At 36.3% G+C, this 16,602-nt stretch overlaps 1 protein-coding gene across 7 annotated transcripts in view; it reads right to left on the bottom strand.

Annotated features, from left to right (window-relative positions):
• The window catches only part of EXOC6 (exocyst complex component 6), a 92,829-nt gene that overhangs the window by 25,907 nt on the left and 50,320 nt on the right, over positions 1 to 16,602 (bottom strand). For 4 of the 7 annotated variants that reach the window (XM_069864193.1, XM_069864188.1, XM_069864190.1 and 1 more), the window contains exons 19-21: positions 13,946 to 13,975; positions 8,094 to 8,235; positions 169 to 242 (exon numbers count right to left, since the gene is read on the bottom strand). In XM_069864193.1, the coding sequence (XP_069720294.1) occupies positions 169 to 242; positions 8,094 to 8,235; positions 13,946 to 13,975 (246 nt within the window). Of the gene's footprint in view, positions 1 to 168; positions 243 to 8,093; positions 8,236 to 13,945; positions 14,024 to 16,602 lie in introns of those variants that run through there. The other 3 variants (XM_069864189.1, XM_069864191.1, XR_011338001.1) reach the window with 2 other exon arrangements.

Here is a 16,602-nt window from a genome sequence, read left to right as displayed (position 1 = left end):
TTTACGCTAAATTAGAGGGAATAGGGCCACTAATAACACTTCAAATAACTGCTTTTCAAAACTAATTACATGGGAATGCAAAAACATGAAAGGTTCTTGAATTTAATAACCTCAGCATTGGTCAAAAGGGGAAATTAGTAGGATAAAAAACAACAAGTAGTGTCTTACTTGTCTGAGGTCGATGAAAGCTAACTGCAGGGTGTCTCCCTGGAATCCTGGCACAGGCTCAGAACTAGCAAACACTGCAAAGAAAGGTTAAAAATATTACAGATGTAGATGTTCAAAAAATCTAACAGAAATCAAGTTCTATGCAATATAAAAGCTATCTAATATTAAAATGAAACAAGTTTGACAGAAATACATTAAGCTAATAACTCACAGTCATTAAAAATGAACAAACCCAAAACCAACTTTCCCATCATTTTTCCAATAATACCAAAGAATAACACATTTAGGTGTATTATGAGGAATTTTGCTTAAACCTCTAACCCAATAGTAATGCTACAACCATAGAAGCCAACAACTTTTTTTGGCCTGAAGTCAATGATTACTGAAGAATTTCAAAATAATAACAATTCCATGGCTGTCAACATATTTTCAAGCATCTGTTTTTCTTAAGAGCATCTGTTCTATAAAACCCCCACCTCTGGCCAAACAGCAATAAAAGACAAACACCAAGGTGGGAGTTAGTTTAATGCGTAGACGACAAGTGGAAAGCTCTATGTGCCACAGTCTGAGCAGAGCTGAAATGCCTGCTCACGTCTTTTAGCCATCTTACTGATAATGAACTTCAGTGCTTTTTTAAGCCCAAAATAGGCTGTCAAAATTGGAAGGCAAAACTATATTTAAAATACAAAAAAAAAAGGTAACGTTTAGGGTAATGAACAAAAGTCAGCTATTTGTTTAACTTAGGAAATCATTAATAACTGCCAAACCTAAAAATAAATATACTTTTGTTGTTCTTGTCCCAGACATGCGTTAGCAACTGACACAGACACACTCACAGCCCCACTCAAACTCTTTTTCTTATGCTCTTCAGTTAGAGCTCTTAACAAAACAAAGCAGATATTACTGTAACAGTTTTAGTGAGATGTCACCTGAGGCAGTGAAAGGCAACATGTTTTTCCAAGTTTGAGAAACAGGTCATGTAATGGTAGAGGAAACACAACACGTATCCAAAACATTTCTAGACCCAGTGCTTAACTGTACTACGCCACATGGACTCCTACTAACATTTGAAAATAACATTAAATCCTTCATTGAATTTTTTTTAATGGCTAGTTATAAAATTTGGATCACCCAGTGAAAATAACATCCAGAAAGACACTTGTGTCGCAGCTAACATGATGGTAAAATAATGGGTACAATTATTTACTTCTGAATGTATGGTTTCAAAGTAAAGCAGACTAATGAATTCAGACAGACTATTCACAAGCCTGAAAATTATTATTATTTTCACTTCCATGACATTCCCTATAAAGATTCTTACTTAAGTGGTACATGAAGTTACTAAAACCATCTCAGAATATCTAGGAACAGCTTAGTAAGAGATGCATATAGTGTCAGAGTATCAGCTTTACAAATAAAGGCAGAATTTATTGCTTGTAGCGTGAAAAATTTTATGGACAATCATGTAATAGGAGAATGAATTAAACTCAAATATTGCTTGATTCTTCACCAACTAAAGGCATAAAAATACGAATCAAATGCCCTGAGGAGAACAATGTAACATCATAGACAAATATTGGCAAGTGTTGGCAAACACTCACTGATTACTGTATTCAAGTCTGAATTTTAAATTGTCTGGTTTTCCTACTTTACAAGTAACACCAACTTTCTAGGGGAGTTTTCAGAGTTTCAATTTACCACAAAGATGCTCCTAAGTAAAAGAAGGTAAAAAATAGTAGAAAAAAGCATATCCCAATCTCAGTATTTTATCAAGAGAGTTTGCTACTAAGCAAACTTTGTTCTTTAAAAGCAGCAAAGAGAAAACTGTCTGTGCAACCACCAGCCTAGAGAGGAACAAAAGATCTCCAGGCCTACAAAAGCACCTTTCTGAACACCCATGGCTAAAGGATTGTGTGCCTCCACGGCTGTCTTCTGCAGGTATTCATGGCCACTGAGTCCACCCTTTCTTCAAGGACAGACAGGCCTACGATGCTGGCCCTGTGGTCACTAAAAGACACTGTTCAAAATGAGAACACCATTCTGTCTCAGGGAATTCTTAGCAATGCCCCACAGCAAACAGCTAAACAGACACATGGGTTATGAGCTGTAGCAGCATACTAAATAAGAAGGATAAGTGTGACGGTCAGAAGGGGTCTTTTCTACTTCCCCTGAACAAGGAAGAACAAGCTGCACGATTGGTGAAAAATAAGGCCCATCTGTCTGATCCTGTATAATTTTCCATTCATACACAGTACACTGATACCAGCATCCCCAACCTGAGCTTCTCCGGTCCCTCCACAATGGTAGCACAGGGAGGAGGAAGCTCATAAGGCAAAGGAACAGTTACAGAACTGAAAAGTGAATGTAACTGAAAAGTATCACCTGCAGCAAAATTTTTCAGTTAGCTATGGGCTATATTTTGGGAGGTACTTTCCTATAATGGGATACTTTTGTTTCCCACAAGGCAAATGTTTGCATCTTTTCTGCAACTCACAAGGCTAACATAGCTTGGAATTTATCCTAATGCATTAAGTAATGCAGTATTATTTAGTTTCTCTACATAGTATCTACTACCATTGCACACAAGGTACCAAACTTAATTATTTTGCTCTCTTTAACCACAATTTCAGATTATAGATGCATTTACACCACCAGGGACACTCATTATAGCACAAGCATTTATTCTCACAGTTGGGTCATTTTTGACAGGTGACTACAGTAGAATTTGTTTCGTTATTACAATTTCATGAGTTCAAAGGGCAAAAAGTTAATCTACTTATGGTAACGGTCAGCCAGCTCCCCCTCCTGCCCCTGGCTCAGGGCTTTTAAGTTTTGCTAGCAATTTTACAAAGCTAATTAAATACTTTCTACTGCACAGCATTTTAGGAAGATATTATAAGAACAGGATTAACATTCTTAATGTCTTTGTCCTAAGGGTCCTTTTCCAGATTGTAATGAAACATTGTCATATATATCTCTCTTAAAATACTCACCCCCTACATTCATTCTAGGCTTAAAGAGGATTTGGAGGGGTAGGGGGCTGGCTGGTTGTTTGTTTTAACATTCATAAGAACATTCAGGAATTCTATAATACATGAGAATGAAACGCAAAGATCTCCATTAAACTGTCATACAGCAAACAACCAGCTGCTTGGCAATCTGAATCAGAAACTCCAATGGTTTGGGGAAAATAGGCTAAAAATATGCATTATATGAATCTGGTATTGACAAGGGTTTTGTTAACATCTTCTTTTCCTGCACTTTGCTGATAATGACCTTTTCTGTGTAAATAGAACAGCAGCTTTGGCACAATGTGCGTCCATAATACGTACAGTCTCAATGTACTTTCTACAACAGCCAGTTTAGGAATTTACAGGAGATAGGATCCAATGAAAAAGTATATAATAAACCCCAAACAGTCTGGGAGGTAACACATGCATAAGAATGGCAAATTTAAATATTGTGAAAAGCACTTCAGTCCATTTTCTCTTGAATACTTTGCTTTGATGTTATAATTATGTTTTGTATACAGGACATATGGGAATTGATGCATATATGTGTTAATGGTTATCTTAAGAAAAAGGACGTGTCTGCTAAAATGGAATTTAAGACATCTTTATAAATTGTACTGAATTTCTGTGATCTTCTAGATTTATTAACAGGTCTCTTCATTTTATTCTCTCTAACTCCTATATTTTAGTCACCTGGTTGTGCTTCCCTGTTGGTTTGGGAATTCAGTACCTAATTCCTGAGAAACAGTTTTGTTATTCACTGGCAGAAATCAAAAATCAGAGTCCAGACTTTGGATTGAAAGCTAAATTAGGACAGTGTTACTTGGGTCTCACAGCATCAATTCAAAGGCAGGACAGCAAAGCTACAAATGTATTTCTAAAGGAGAAGGGAGAATCAGGTGACTATCACAGCAGTGGTCAGCCACTTTGCAGCCCTGCTGGATGCTCCAGCTGTTCAAACATGCCTGGAGGGAGCCTCGCTGAGGGAGCTGCCAGCTGGCTGGGCAGCAGCCCCTAGCCCTGCCCCCAGCCCTGGCAAGATTTCCTTGCTTCCCCTCACTCCTGTGCTGCCATATGTGACTGCCAGATGAAGGACAATCTCAAGTGAGCTAAGTTAACCTGGCTTCCCAGATGGGAGAGGATGCAGGCAAAGTGAGGGGCCTCCTGAAGAGAATACCGTGCCTTTTCAAGGAAAAACAGGATTTGGGTTCCTCAGCTAGTGGCATGCCCACCTGGAGACCACCTTTGTGTATGCTCAATAGAGAGCAATTGCGTCAAGATCTCTGCTGCTCTTGGAGCAGCTACTGCAGCTCTCCACATAGTAGGCGAAAAAGGAGGGACTGGCAGGAATTCCTGTGTAGGGCCAGTTGGGAAGCTGCTTTGTGCTAATTCTCTGCTAACACATGCTAATTTATAGGCAGGACCCAAAACCTTTTCATCCTTACATGGATTCATGTGTGGGTGAAAAAGTATTCAATCATGCCTCATTCTGCCAGTTAACCCCGTCTCACAATTCAGCAATGTGAAAACACGTAAGTCATAAAAATTACTGGGAACTCTTACAGCAAATAGAATTCCCAATAAGTTCTAATTCCTTAATAAAATGCTGATGTGAGGTATCTAGATCTGGGTGGCATCTCTAAACCTAATTTTCTATTATATATACCTTGCTTTGCATAAAGTGAGATAGAGTAACCCACATTTGATTTTCCTCTTCAAGAAATGGCAAATGCTACCCCTCCCCAATCTTCTTCCCTTCTTGGGACACTGAAATGCAACATGCTAGCAACAGATTCTTAGTTGGGTTTCATTCAATGGGACCTACAACATTTTATTTTTCTGAATATTGTTGTAAGAATCTTAATCATCCCTGTGGAAGATAACCATTGAGAAAGAATGGGGTAAAATAGAGAGATAAAACACTACTCTAAGTTAGAAATATATAGAGAGAGTAGAGAAAGACTTCAATTAGAACAGGACACACTGAAAGAAAACTGAAGGGTTTTTTACAAATGTTTTTTACAAAGCATCAGACAAGACTACCTGCTTCAAACGCTTCCAAATTTTCTGCTCTGCTTCTTAAAGTTAAGTACTTCACCACAAGATGACCTCATTCCTGCCCTCCTTTCTTTCTTGGAAGACCACTTACCATTCCAACTATCTTCTGTGACTAAGAACTGCAGTATTTACTAACTTCAACAGATTGTTGCTCATTAAGAGACTGTTGGGTTGTTTGCTGGACTGCTGATTGTTTTTTAATGGAAAAAAACATCTGACAAGTAATCACATTTTCCGCCTTTTATTTAGCTCTCCTCCAGTCCATATGAAAAAGAATAAAAATGTAATGTTAAGGATCAGAATAAATATCTAGAATATTGCCAAGAATTTTTATAAATACACCTTCAGACATTCATAACATTCTACATCTCACATATCTGCTCAGTTCAAAATACACCCAAGTATACTCCACCGTGCCTATAAGTAAAATGTCAAAACCATGTATACAATACAGTAGAAAACTACCCAATGACTGTGAATTTTTTGCACACTCTAAGCACTAACTGGAATGTCACTGTTGCATCCATTAATCCCAAAGCGTCCAAGACTAAAGCTGGGGGACAGTGATGAGGAGGAACATAAATCACTGCCTGCGATGGACCTTATTAATGAAACTAGAAAAGCAAAGCAGTCTTTGAGCAGAATCTTATGCCAAGATTGTAAGATGTCGTTTGTTGCAACGTACTATTTTGACAAGCTTCCATAATTATATTTAACCCACTCAAAGGATTTTTTGTTAACATACTTGAACAGCTTTGCAGAAAAGAAGAATCAAAGTTTATTCTATTCACATCTGTACAGCTCATGCTAGGAGTTACACCATGGTACATTCAGTCTTTAAGTTAGCAGTTTTCTGAAACTTCCCCATTCTGACTCAAAGTTTCCCATGTCCTGTCCACACCATATGGCTAGTAAGACAGCTACATACAACAAAACATGTTGTCTTAAGGTTATATTTTAATCTTAAATAATGAAAATATATCCTGTTAGATTAAATAAAATTCTACTAAGATCTCATCACTGATTTTGACTGTTGAGCAACCAAAGATGGTAGAAAGAGCGATAACAGAAATTACACAGTACATAACAGGGTAAATGCTGAGATGAAAAAGGTCTGAAAACAATCCACACACCAGACGACAGCTGGACTAATTGGGACTTCTCATTACTTTGTTGTGAACATACTGTTCATATTGTGAAAGTCACCTGCAAGGCATGCATTATATCCTCTCTACTGCTAGAAATCCCTGAGTGAAACAGTGAATTCGTTAATCTACAGAGTAGTGAAGTACTGCGCTGTTCACAGGTGATATTTTGAGTATTAGTAATATGGTAGTGGGCAAGCTTTCTTTGCTGTTACATTATTGGTTCAGAGGCAGATGACTGTATACAGATGCACTAATTCAGCCTGTCTAGATGAATGATTATAATGGCAATGTTACGAACACTATGGAATTTCTGGTTTTCTCATGCGAGATCTTTTTTTACATCTAGGAAACTATGAAAATGCACAGACACCCCTGCCCACCTGCCTGTAAAGGACACTTAAGTTTGCAACATGAAGCATACTAAAAGTAAAAAAGGGATCAAACCATCACCGGGCCAACTTGTGCAATCATGAGACAAATTTTAATGTCATGATCACAAGTATTTTTTTCAATTGGACCCCAATAATCCCATCAGTTCACTCCATGCACTGAAAGGCCTTAAGGCCATGTAATGAAAGACTGTCAGAAAGGTGCCTGCTCTACCTTTTACAGAGTTCAGCTGGAATGTAACAAATAAGGCAGGAGAAAGAAAGACAAAGCTATGGTTAAAATGCCAGAAGTGCCCCTTAACTCTGTCCCCGGAGTCTCAGAAGAACAGTTTGCCAAAAGGGTTGAAATCAAATTGCTTGAAATCAAAATTTCCAGATTCCCATAGGTAGCTGCTAATTGAGAAGTCATCAATTTTTTTATGTGTCCAAACAAAAAATCTCAGGATACGACTTCCAGAACTGCCCCGTTTTAGAGCTGTCACCAAAATGATTGAGATCTGTGCTTCAGACATATAAAAGGAAAGATACTATGGAGAAAAAGAGCATAAGAATCTAAAAATATGCATTAAGAAAAATCCTAGTGAGCTTTTTTCACTGTGTATCAGTCATCATCTATAAAACCAGGCCTAAAATCTATTGATAGCATGATGTTACAGAAGGAACTTCCTTTACACCTTACCTTCAGTGGTGAGCTCTATGCAAAACAGGAGGAAATTTATGCTGTCTTCAGTGCTGGATTGAATGAGTTTTATAAAACAAGTCTGATCCATATTTTAAACAGTGAGAATAAAACAACACCTGATGTTTACTGAATGAGTACTGCTATTCTGCATAGCGAGTAAGGCCGTAGTAATTCCAGCAAGGAGGAAACCCCATGTAACAGCACATTTTAAATTTGTATCATAATAAATAAACTCAAGAGGGAAAATTAAAATTTCACAGACATTTGATCTTTTTTCCCTCAACTATAAAAGAACAATATTTATGTAGTGGTTTTGGGAAATTTTGTACTAGAACACAAGTCTTTTTACTGGGTAAAGCAACTACAATTCTATTAAGAGTAACAGCCGATGTACGTTTCAATTAAATACTTGAGTTAAAAAAAAAGTTTCATAAAAATATTCCCATAAATGTTAATATTCCCATAAATGTTAATATTCCCATAAATACTTTTACAAAAGCTGTACTGTAATTTTATTTTTTTTTAAAGACAAAGCCTCAGTAGACTATGGAAAAAAGATAATTTTATGTCTTATGTTAAAGAATACTTTTTCAATGTTAAGACAGATATAGATAGTTATACTGGAACATCTACTTACATTCACACTGTATCACATCTAAATTAAACTGCTGAATTGCTCCCATGCTTATTTGTTTTAATTCACTGTCCAGTAGCATCTGCATTAGGGATGTTGAAAGATGCTGGCAGGCTGACATGCAAGCTGTCTGGGCCACTTTTCCCTAGTAGAAAGAGCAACAGGTTTTAAGACAGAAACTAATTATACGCCACTATTATCGGAATTGATTTTAACATACTCTCAAAGTCTTAATGATGTATGTTTTAGATTAGAAGAAGAAAGATCACACTTAATGTTACTTCTTTGACCAGTTAGCTTTGTTTCTATTAAATCAATCAGGGAACCAAATTAAATGTATGTTAAAGCAATTATTGATATTTCTTCCAGAAATCCAACAGTCTTGAATACAAGGACATTTCCAAAATTATAAGTTGCTGAAGCATATGAACAGCTCCGTGGATTTATTTATCTTAGGTTTTTTTTACCCAAGCAGAATAAAAGTAAGAATGGAATGAAAATCAACATGCTGCATATTTTTAACAACCATAGTAAAAAAACTCCCAAACTTTACATAAAGCAAACCCACTGATTTCAGTTGGAGCATTTCTCATAACGGCTTGTGCTAATTACTGGTTCTTCAATTGCTTGAACTCCATCTCAAAGCCAAATTGTATGAAATATTAATGCTTATCCATCATCTTTTCAGGTGCTTAATAAAGCAGTGCTGTCAGTAATCAACTACCTAGAAAATGAAATGTAGCCCTCTCCTGTACAAAATGGAAATAATTTTCCCAATCACGGTCTAGCAACATTTCTCTTTATGATGTATGTGTAATTGAGACAATCTTCCAAACATGAGACTAAAGCACAAAATCAGACGTTAATTTGATAAACTATTAAAAATCTACTACAGAAAAATTGAAAGATATGGAAATTCTGTCTTAGAAAACCAATTCAGATCAGATAGTTGATCAGATGGCACCATTCTGTTCATATCACTGCAACCTCTTAGAGCAGAGTGATCTTGGCTTTCAAATGCGAATCTCTGATAGGTAACTAATAACATGCTTACAGAAATCATAGCTACATAATACATCTACTGGAGCACACACAGCTATCGTTTTACTTATATCCATCTGTAAACTGAATACACCTATTCTCTAAAGCAATGGTTTCCCAGTTGTTTTCTGGAAATTCAGGTTGATCAATTTACTGCTGGCCCATGGAAACTCATATAAGCAGTGAAAATTGGTAAGGAAAGACAGCAGACCAGTGTTCCAAAACGTTTGGCAAGTCCTGCTTCAACACTGGAAAAGCTAGATCTTGTTCTTAGTAAGATAACTTGCTTATATCATTGAAGTTTCACATATACATGTAACGGAAAGCAAATTTAGCCCTAAATATTTGTATTTTCAAAATGTATTATTTATTAAAATGTAATTAAAATATAGACAATACAATGAAAAGCGTTCACTCTCCACACACGTCACACCAAAGCACTAAATGGCTTTTGATAATACCCCTTTAGCATTACGACACCTTCAACTGTTAGGAGCTTTATATCTAAAATGAGATGTCAGTTTCTTAATTGAAAATCTCAGAAAATCAAATAACATTCTTGACCAAAACAGATGAACTGACAATGAGGAATGTAAGAGACACTGCAAGAACAGCATGCTTAAAGGTCTCCCAAACCCAATGGTAATTACATTGGGAGACACGCAGCTCTCTTCCCCAAGCAGAACAACATGAATATGAATAGAAATAAAAGAAGAGGAAAAGAAGGGAGAAAAAAGGAAGGAAAAAATGAGGTGAGAAGGGGAATCAGTGGGCCACAGCTCATCTAATTACAGTGTAGTAGGCTTTAAATACTTAACGGAAATGTCATTTTGATTTAATGGAACAATTAGTGCATCTCTGTTTAACATACTGCTCCATCAAACCAGCTCCATGTCCTATTTACGCTACCACTATAATGTAATAAAAATTCAACCAGATTAATAGGCTGTCAAGAAAAAAATTAACATTCAATTTATTTTAAATGCAACCAATGTGCACTCCTCTATTATTCTAAATGAAAGACAGAATTTTGTATCTCTAAGAAGCACCTGTAGCTAGTTGTAATCTGGCAAATAGTACTGGAGCACAAGATAATGGTTATGATACAGAAATGACATGGTAAAAGCGACTTGGATTTTAAATGTGTAATGCTTATTTTAAAATTTCATAAAATGGAAACATCCTAACATTGTTACTATTTCCAACTATGTAACTTGAACTACAGGCTTATTGTTCACATGACACATCAACAAATAACAGCAGTTAACTATACACAGTTTATACTTACTTAATATAATCACTTGACTTTCTTAAATCTAGAGAAAAAACGAAGCTATGTATATAAATCAAAATGCTGAATTTTAACCAAGAGAAATGTAAACATTACTGTTATCCTCTTCAAAATTCAGTGCTTCCCAGATCAAAATACGTTGGATGCATGATATTCAGAAAAGAATGGAATTAAAATTTCTGTTTGACAAATGAGATCTAGTTAAAAATTTATCTCCAAATTTCCACCATCCACCAATTAATAAACTCCTTGCCATTTTTTCATAGTGCTTTTGAAGAGGAAATTTAAGCACTTGTGAACATAGCAATAACATATTTCTCTTTCAGTATTAAACAAATCTCAGTTAGTTTTAAAACATTTTTAATGTTTATTATTTGCCTGTTTGGGGTTTTTAAATTACTATTGTTATTTTTTAAGGGGGGGTGGCGTGGTTACTGTATGTAGAAATTAAATACCTATATCCAATAGCATGCAGAGATTCAGCAGGCTTCTCACACTGGCTTTGGCTGCCTGTCATTTGCAGACAGTACTATTATCTCTGCTGTGCTTATGCTAATTGTTGCTATCTACAAAGCCTATTCTTCCACTCAACCAATGTAAAGTTTAGAAGACAAGGATCCTATTCTGTAAGCAAAAGCACCTGCTAATAGTATTAAAGGCAACTGTTTTTTCACCCAGCCTTCACATTTCGCTGAAATACAAGTTTGTAAAAAGAGAAAACCCTTAGACAAACTTCTTATATTTCAAAGGAGCTTGTAAAGAGAATCTGCTGACATATTAAATCCTTTATATAGGACCCAAAGCTTTTGTCCTAAGAACAATTGCAGCAAAGAGACATTTGGCTCCAAGGAAATTCCCAGAGGGTCAGCCATATGCATCTTTCCACAGCACCTTCGCAGTACGGCTTTCTAAGACCCATGCTAGCTGTCTCAAAAGCAGCTTTCATCATTCACTATGGTGTCAGTCAATATGATTTATGGACTGCATTCAACAAAGTCAAAGCATATAGAACAAGAAATATGACTACAATCTGCTAATTTGTTTTGTATTGAGTCGCTTAGGAGTCTCAGCCTGACATCAGGTCTTTGACCAGCAACACAATTAACTGGCCAGCAACAGATTCATCCATCCTCCCTGCCAGGCTGCGTCAATCAAAGACAGCATGAAGTAGCATTTGGAGAAATCGGTAAGAATTTACCCATTCTCTAAGCAGCCTGGGGAGGCTGTTGACTGACAGGTTTTGAATATAGCTGCAGAAATCCACCACCCCTTCGCCCTCACTGCAAGCTGTGAAATTAGGCTTTTGCTGCCAATCACAGAAACAATAAAATAACACAAACTGCCATCCTCAGCATAAAAGGAAATGACAAAACTTATCTGTTGAATCTAAGAGTTAAGCTGAAGAATTAATTTGACAATTTGAAATGACATAATGAAAAACTTTCTGAAAATGCAAAGAAGCAAAATATACAGATTTTGTCAGTCATAACTAAAGCATGATATTACTTAGCATCAGGACTAAAATCCAACTTTTGAACTATTGATAAAATACAAGTTTACTAAAAAACAGTAATGGAATTTTTAAGAATCATTTTTTTTCCAGTCTCTGCCCCAAAGTTTATTGAAATAATAAAAATTATCTACCTGAAAGTAATTTGTAACTGTTACTTCTCAATAGCCATTCTTTTCCAAAGAGTTGCCCAATACTAACTTTGGACCAACAAAGCACATACCTAGAACAAAACTTCAGCTAATACTAAATTTCAGAACACTTACGTATACACGCTCTATTGTTTCAAAATACCTGATCTGAAAATAGAAGGGGCTTTTTTGCTTTAACTATTTAAAATATAAACTAAAAAATGCAGGTCCTTAATAACATTTTGACCGCGCAGTTGATTTCATGAGATTAACAGCTGTATAAAGAAATTCTGAACTGCTTTTTGATTCAACGCACCTAACAACACTATAAACTGCAATATGAACTTAAACCAGGATGTAAAAAACCTGAAAACAAAGATAATCTCAAAAGAATAAATTCTTGTGCCTTTAGAAAGCAGAACCATTAAAAACTTCATGACACATATTATAACCTTCCAAAAGCAACACAGTCTCTGAAATTCTGCAAGCGCTTGGTCATGGCATAACCAGCACACGGACTCCTATTCTACATTAACAGGAAGTACTTCTACACGAAATATTCAGTATTTGTAGTGTTCATGACACCTATTAGCTTGACAGTCCAACATAAAGGCTAAGTACTGAAATCACAGAAATGTTCACTGGAACGAACCACCAGCGTCACATCTAGTCCAACCTCCTACTTGGAGTAGGACTATTGCTAACATCAGTTCAGGTCTGTTATCCTTTTTTCTGACTAAGCCTTCAAGACAATCAAGAATGGGAATTCAACAGCCACTCTGATTAACTTCCCCAACAATGTATTACTCTCTTCATGCAAAGTTTTTCTTTAATATCAAAGCTTCACCTCCAAAGCTTCTACCTGTGACCATAGCCACTTGTGAATTTGATGGTCCGACCGAGAAGAGTTTAGTTCCATCACCTATCTATCTGTTCTTCAAGAGGTTGTCAGCTACCACTTGATCTCTCCCCAGCCTTCTCTTTGACAGACTAAGTAACCCACCTCCCTAAACCTCCATTTGAAACTCATGTGCTCTAGGCTCCTCACACCTTGGAAGACTGCTTCTTAGATCCTTTCTTCAGATCCACAAAGCTACTACTCAGTCAGCTGCTTTCCAGATTGCAGCAACAACTGGGGTTATTCTCATATCATGCAGTCTAAGTGCCTTGCATATTCGTTCACTTAAAACAGTGAACAGCAAAGTATACATTTGCTGCTGTACACTGCTTAAGTGAACAAGATTCAACCATATTATTAGAAACAAATTAGTAAAAGTAAGTTCAGGAATTCAGTACTCAGAAACCACTTTTAACAGAATAGTATTAATTTCGACACTGTCATTATAATGGAAATTCTTATACAAAAATCCATGACCTGAAAATAATCAGGGCTTGGAAGAATTCTTAAATTAAATCCATCACCTTCTTAAAAAAAAAAAAAGAAAAAAAAAAGATAAAAATTGAGCAGACATTCCCTTGACCCCAGGCAGATGTAGCAGAGAAATGCTGGAACTTTCACTGACTCTTCATTCTGCTTTATCATTCTACCCTTATTCTGAGTGCATGTCTCACAGCTGCATTTTGATACCTGACCTCTCTTCCAAAAGGTCTCATAGTCGCCTCTAAATTATCTCATTTGGGATGCAAGGCACACCCCACCAACCTTCTGCAAGGTTTTTAGGGCTCCAGCTGTCCCAGTGTATGAAAGCCCAGTGTTAGTCATTAACCTGATTCCTGCATGCAACCACACAAAGTACGCAGCAAGTCATCAGCAAAACAGAAGGGTCTTTTTATTAAATGATTAAAAATTGAAGCAATAAGCCTGCAGGCAGTTCATAGTTTTTCAGTTCACATGCTTTTTCTTCATCTTGCATCTACTTACCGACATAGCTGCATGGTCATTGTTGTTATTCTGAGAAGGAAACCAGTAAGGCAATCAAAACAAAAAAATTAAGATGTACTGTCAACATCAAAAAAAAAAAGGATAAAGAATTTGTAGCAATAAAAGGTAAGGAAAAGCTTCCAAAAAGAACAATCACAGCTAACAAAGTCCTTAAATTATTTTTTTTTTAAACCTGGAAATTATATATTATAGAAAAACACTAATTTGGCAATAAAATGTTTTCCTGTGATAAGGAACCATATGTCAAAATATTAAAGTAGCAAACTTAAAATGACAAAGTGTCAGTTGATATGCCTTTCCAGAAAGTTTTTATTTTAAGAAAGAACATATTCCAACGTACTTAGGTTAAAAAATAAATGCCATGATTACCATCTTGGCTTACAGAGGCATTAACATACATCATTAACATACTTCGTTCAAGGAAGACTTAGAACGGCTCAGGACAGTAGGAATCTAAATGTAACACAACCCATTGATAGATTTTAAAGTAAATCTAATGATAATATAGCTAGTGGGTAGAATAAAGCTATTTTCTTTTCCAAAACTGCTTACTAAATACAGTAAATAAACACAGATGAGAAAACCAAGATACAAAACTTAAGAGAAAAATCAAAGCTTCACAGACGCAAGGCATTTCCAGTGATTCAACAGAGGTATTGGACTCCAAGTAAGTTGTGCCATGAATTGTGCAGGTTCAGTAAAACTGAGATCATGGTCTACCTGATCCAGAGCTCTAATGTTCCAATAAAAATAATGCAAATTGCATAAAAAAGACAAGAAACATAAGTTGTATTTTTTACAAGCCATGTCCACACTATTACAGACTAGAGTAGAGTCCCACATGGAAGCACAAAGAGAGACCCATCTCTGTGCATTTACACAGCTTACACATACTGCTAAAATAAAACAGGACTATAATGACAGGAACCTAACAAATTCAATGAAGAATTGTTAAAGAACATATTATAGCATTATAAGAAGACCAGAGTTTGAAACAATCTAAGAGAAAGTCAGTCATCCTTGAATGAGACTATGGAGAACCAATGTGGCCAGCCGGTGCCCCTAGCCCTGGCTCAACGCCCTCTAACATGATTGGATACCCTAAGGGAGGAAGAAAAGAGACTCCTCTACTTGTCTGCACTTTTCCATACTAGAGTTATGTGCAGCAGCTAGAACTTTTGTTCTTTGATTTCTAATTATACAAAAGGTTCTGAGAAACTCTTTGAGCAGGTTCTGCCAGCCATACAAAAATTAGCCACACAAAAATTATTAGGAAAATTACACAGGGACATCAATGAAAATAAACACTAAAACTATATTCCAGATCCTAATTATGGTATATGAGAATCTATCTCAGTAAGCGCTTTGGACTGCTAAACTATTTTATTGAGTTTTAGAATCTTGTTCTAGCCTTATCTTTGAAAATTCTTTTACTGTAAATATTCTCTTAAGGAAAATAACTTAACACAACAAACTATTTATACATTTTCACATAACCTCCACATCTCATGCACAACATTCATAGGACTGTTTCTACAACTGGCCATAATAAGGCCTAATACACAGGATAAGTCAAAAGTCACAAGAATCCTTTTGCCAGACCAGACTAGTTGTCCACACAGTTCTACACCCTGCCTGTTAGCTGACCGGAGTTTGAAATTACAGAATAACCTCTTTGTAGGAACTAGCTTTCTCCAAAGGCTGACCAGGAAATCATTTCTATTCCGTTCACACTTTTCAAGTCCTAATGCCACAGTTGCTTCTTTCCATCCCTCTTAACACATTACTTTTTTTCTGTCTGTGGCTCATTTTCGAACAGTTATATCATAACATACATTCATGACAGACTGCTGTACATCCTCCTCTAGAAGCTGCACATCCCTTCACTGCCACACGCATATGACCAATGAGGAGCAGTGCCATTTGTTCATATCACTTTGTATAGGAAGTTACAATGCACTTAACTACCTAACACACTTGCTATTCTTTATCAAAAAAAGCTCAACTGACTTGGCACAGAAGCAAATGCCTCACACATCACATCAATATCGCACAATACATTTTCAGTGGGTTCTGTCTTTGACTTAATAATAAAAAAGGAGACTGAAAAATCACAGCCTCTTCACATGTGAATTGGAAGACCAGGTAAGCCCACTATGCCAGCAACTTCAACACCTTGCTGTGTAAGTAAAGACATTATCTTTTATTTCCAGTCTGGAGCCTCAGAACATTCATACACATACGAGGACTCGGTGTCTATAGGCATTGCATGTGGGTAAAGCACTCGGACATCATCGTGACAGTAGCAACCAAGGACAAGCTGATGAAAAGCAGACGTAGCTTGAAAGATTTATTAAAGCTACTCCAGATCTATGAAGCTATAAACTTAAACTATTATGATGATAAAGGAAACTAGAAATAGTCTTTTTTTGTCTTAAAGCAAGGGAAAATCAGACAACAGAATGTAACAATTAGTACATACAATGGGTTAATAGTACCCTTTTAGCTGGGGCAAAATAACACATGATATATTTCAATATGAACAAGCATTCATTTTGATGAAGCTCAGTTAACCAGAATCAAATGTCTTGTTATGATCAAAACAATTTAACTAAAAACAACCTTGGAGAATCCAA

Source organism: Phaenicophaeus curvirostris, chromosome 9 (assembly GCF_032191515.1).
Source record: "Phaenicophaeus curvirostris isolate KB17595 chromosome 9, BPBGC_Pcur_1.0, whole genome shotgun sequence".
Classification (NCBI taxonomy): domain Eukaryota; kingdom Metazoa; phylum Chordata; class Aves; order Cuculiformes; family Cuculidae; genus Phaenicophaeus; species Phaenicophaeus curvirostris.
The sequence above is the reverse complement of the archived record's forward strand: the minus strand, read 5'-3'. Positions and strand labels throughout refer to the sequence as shown.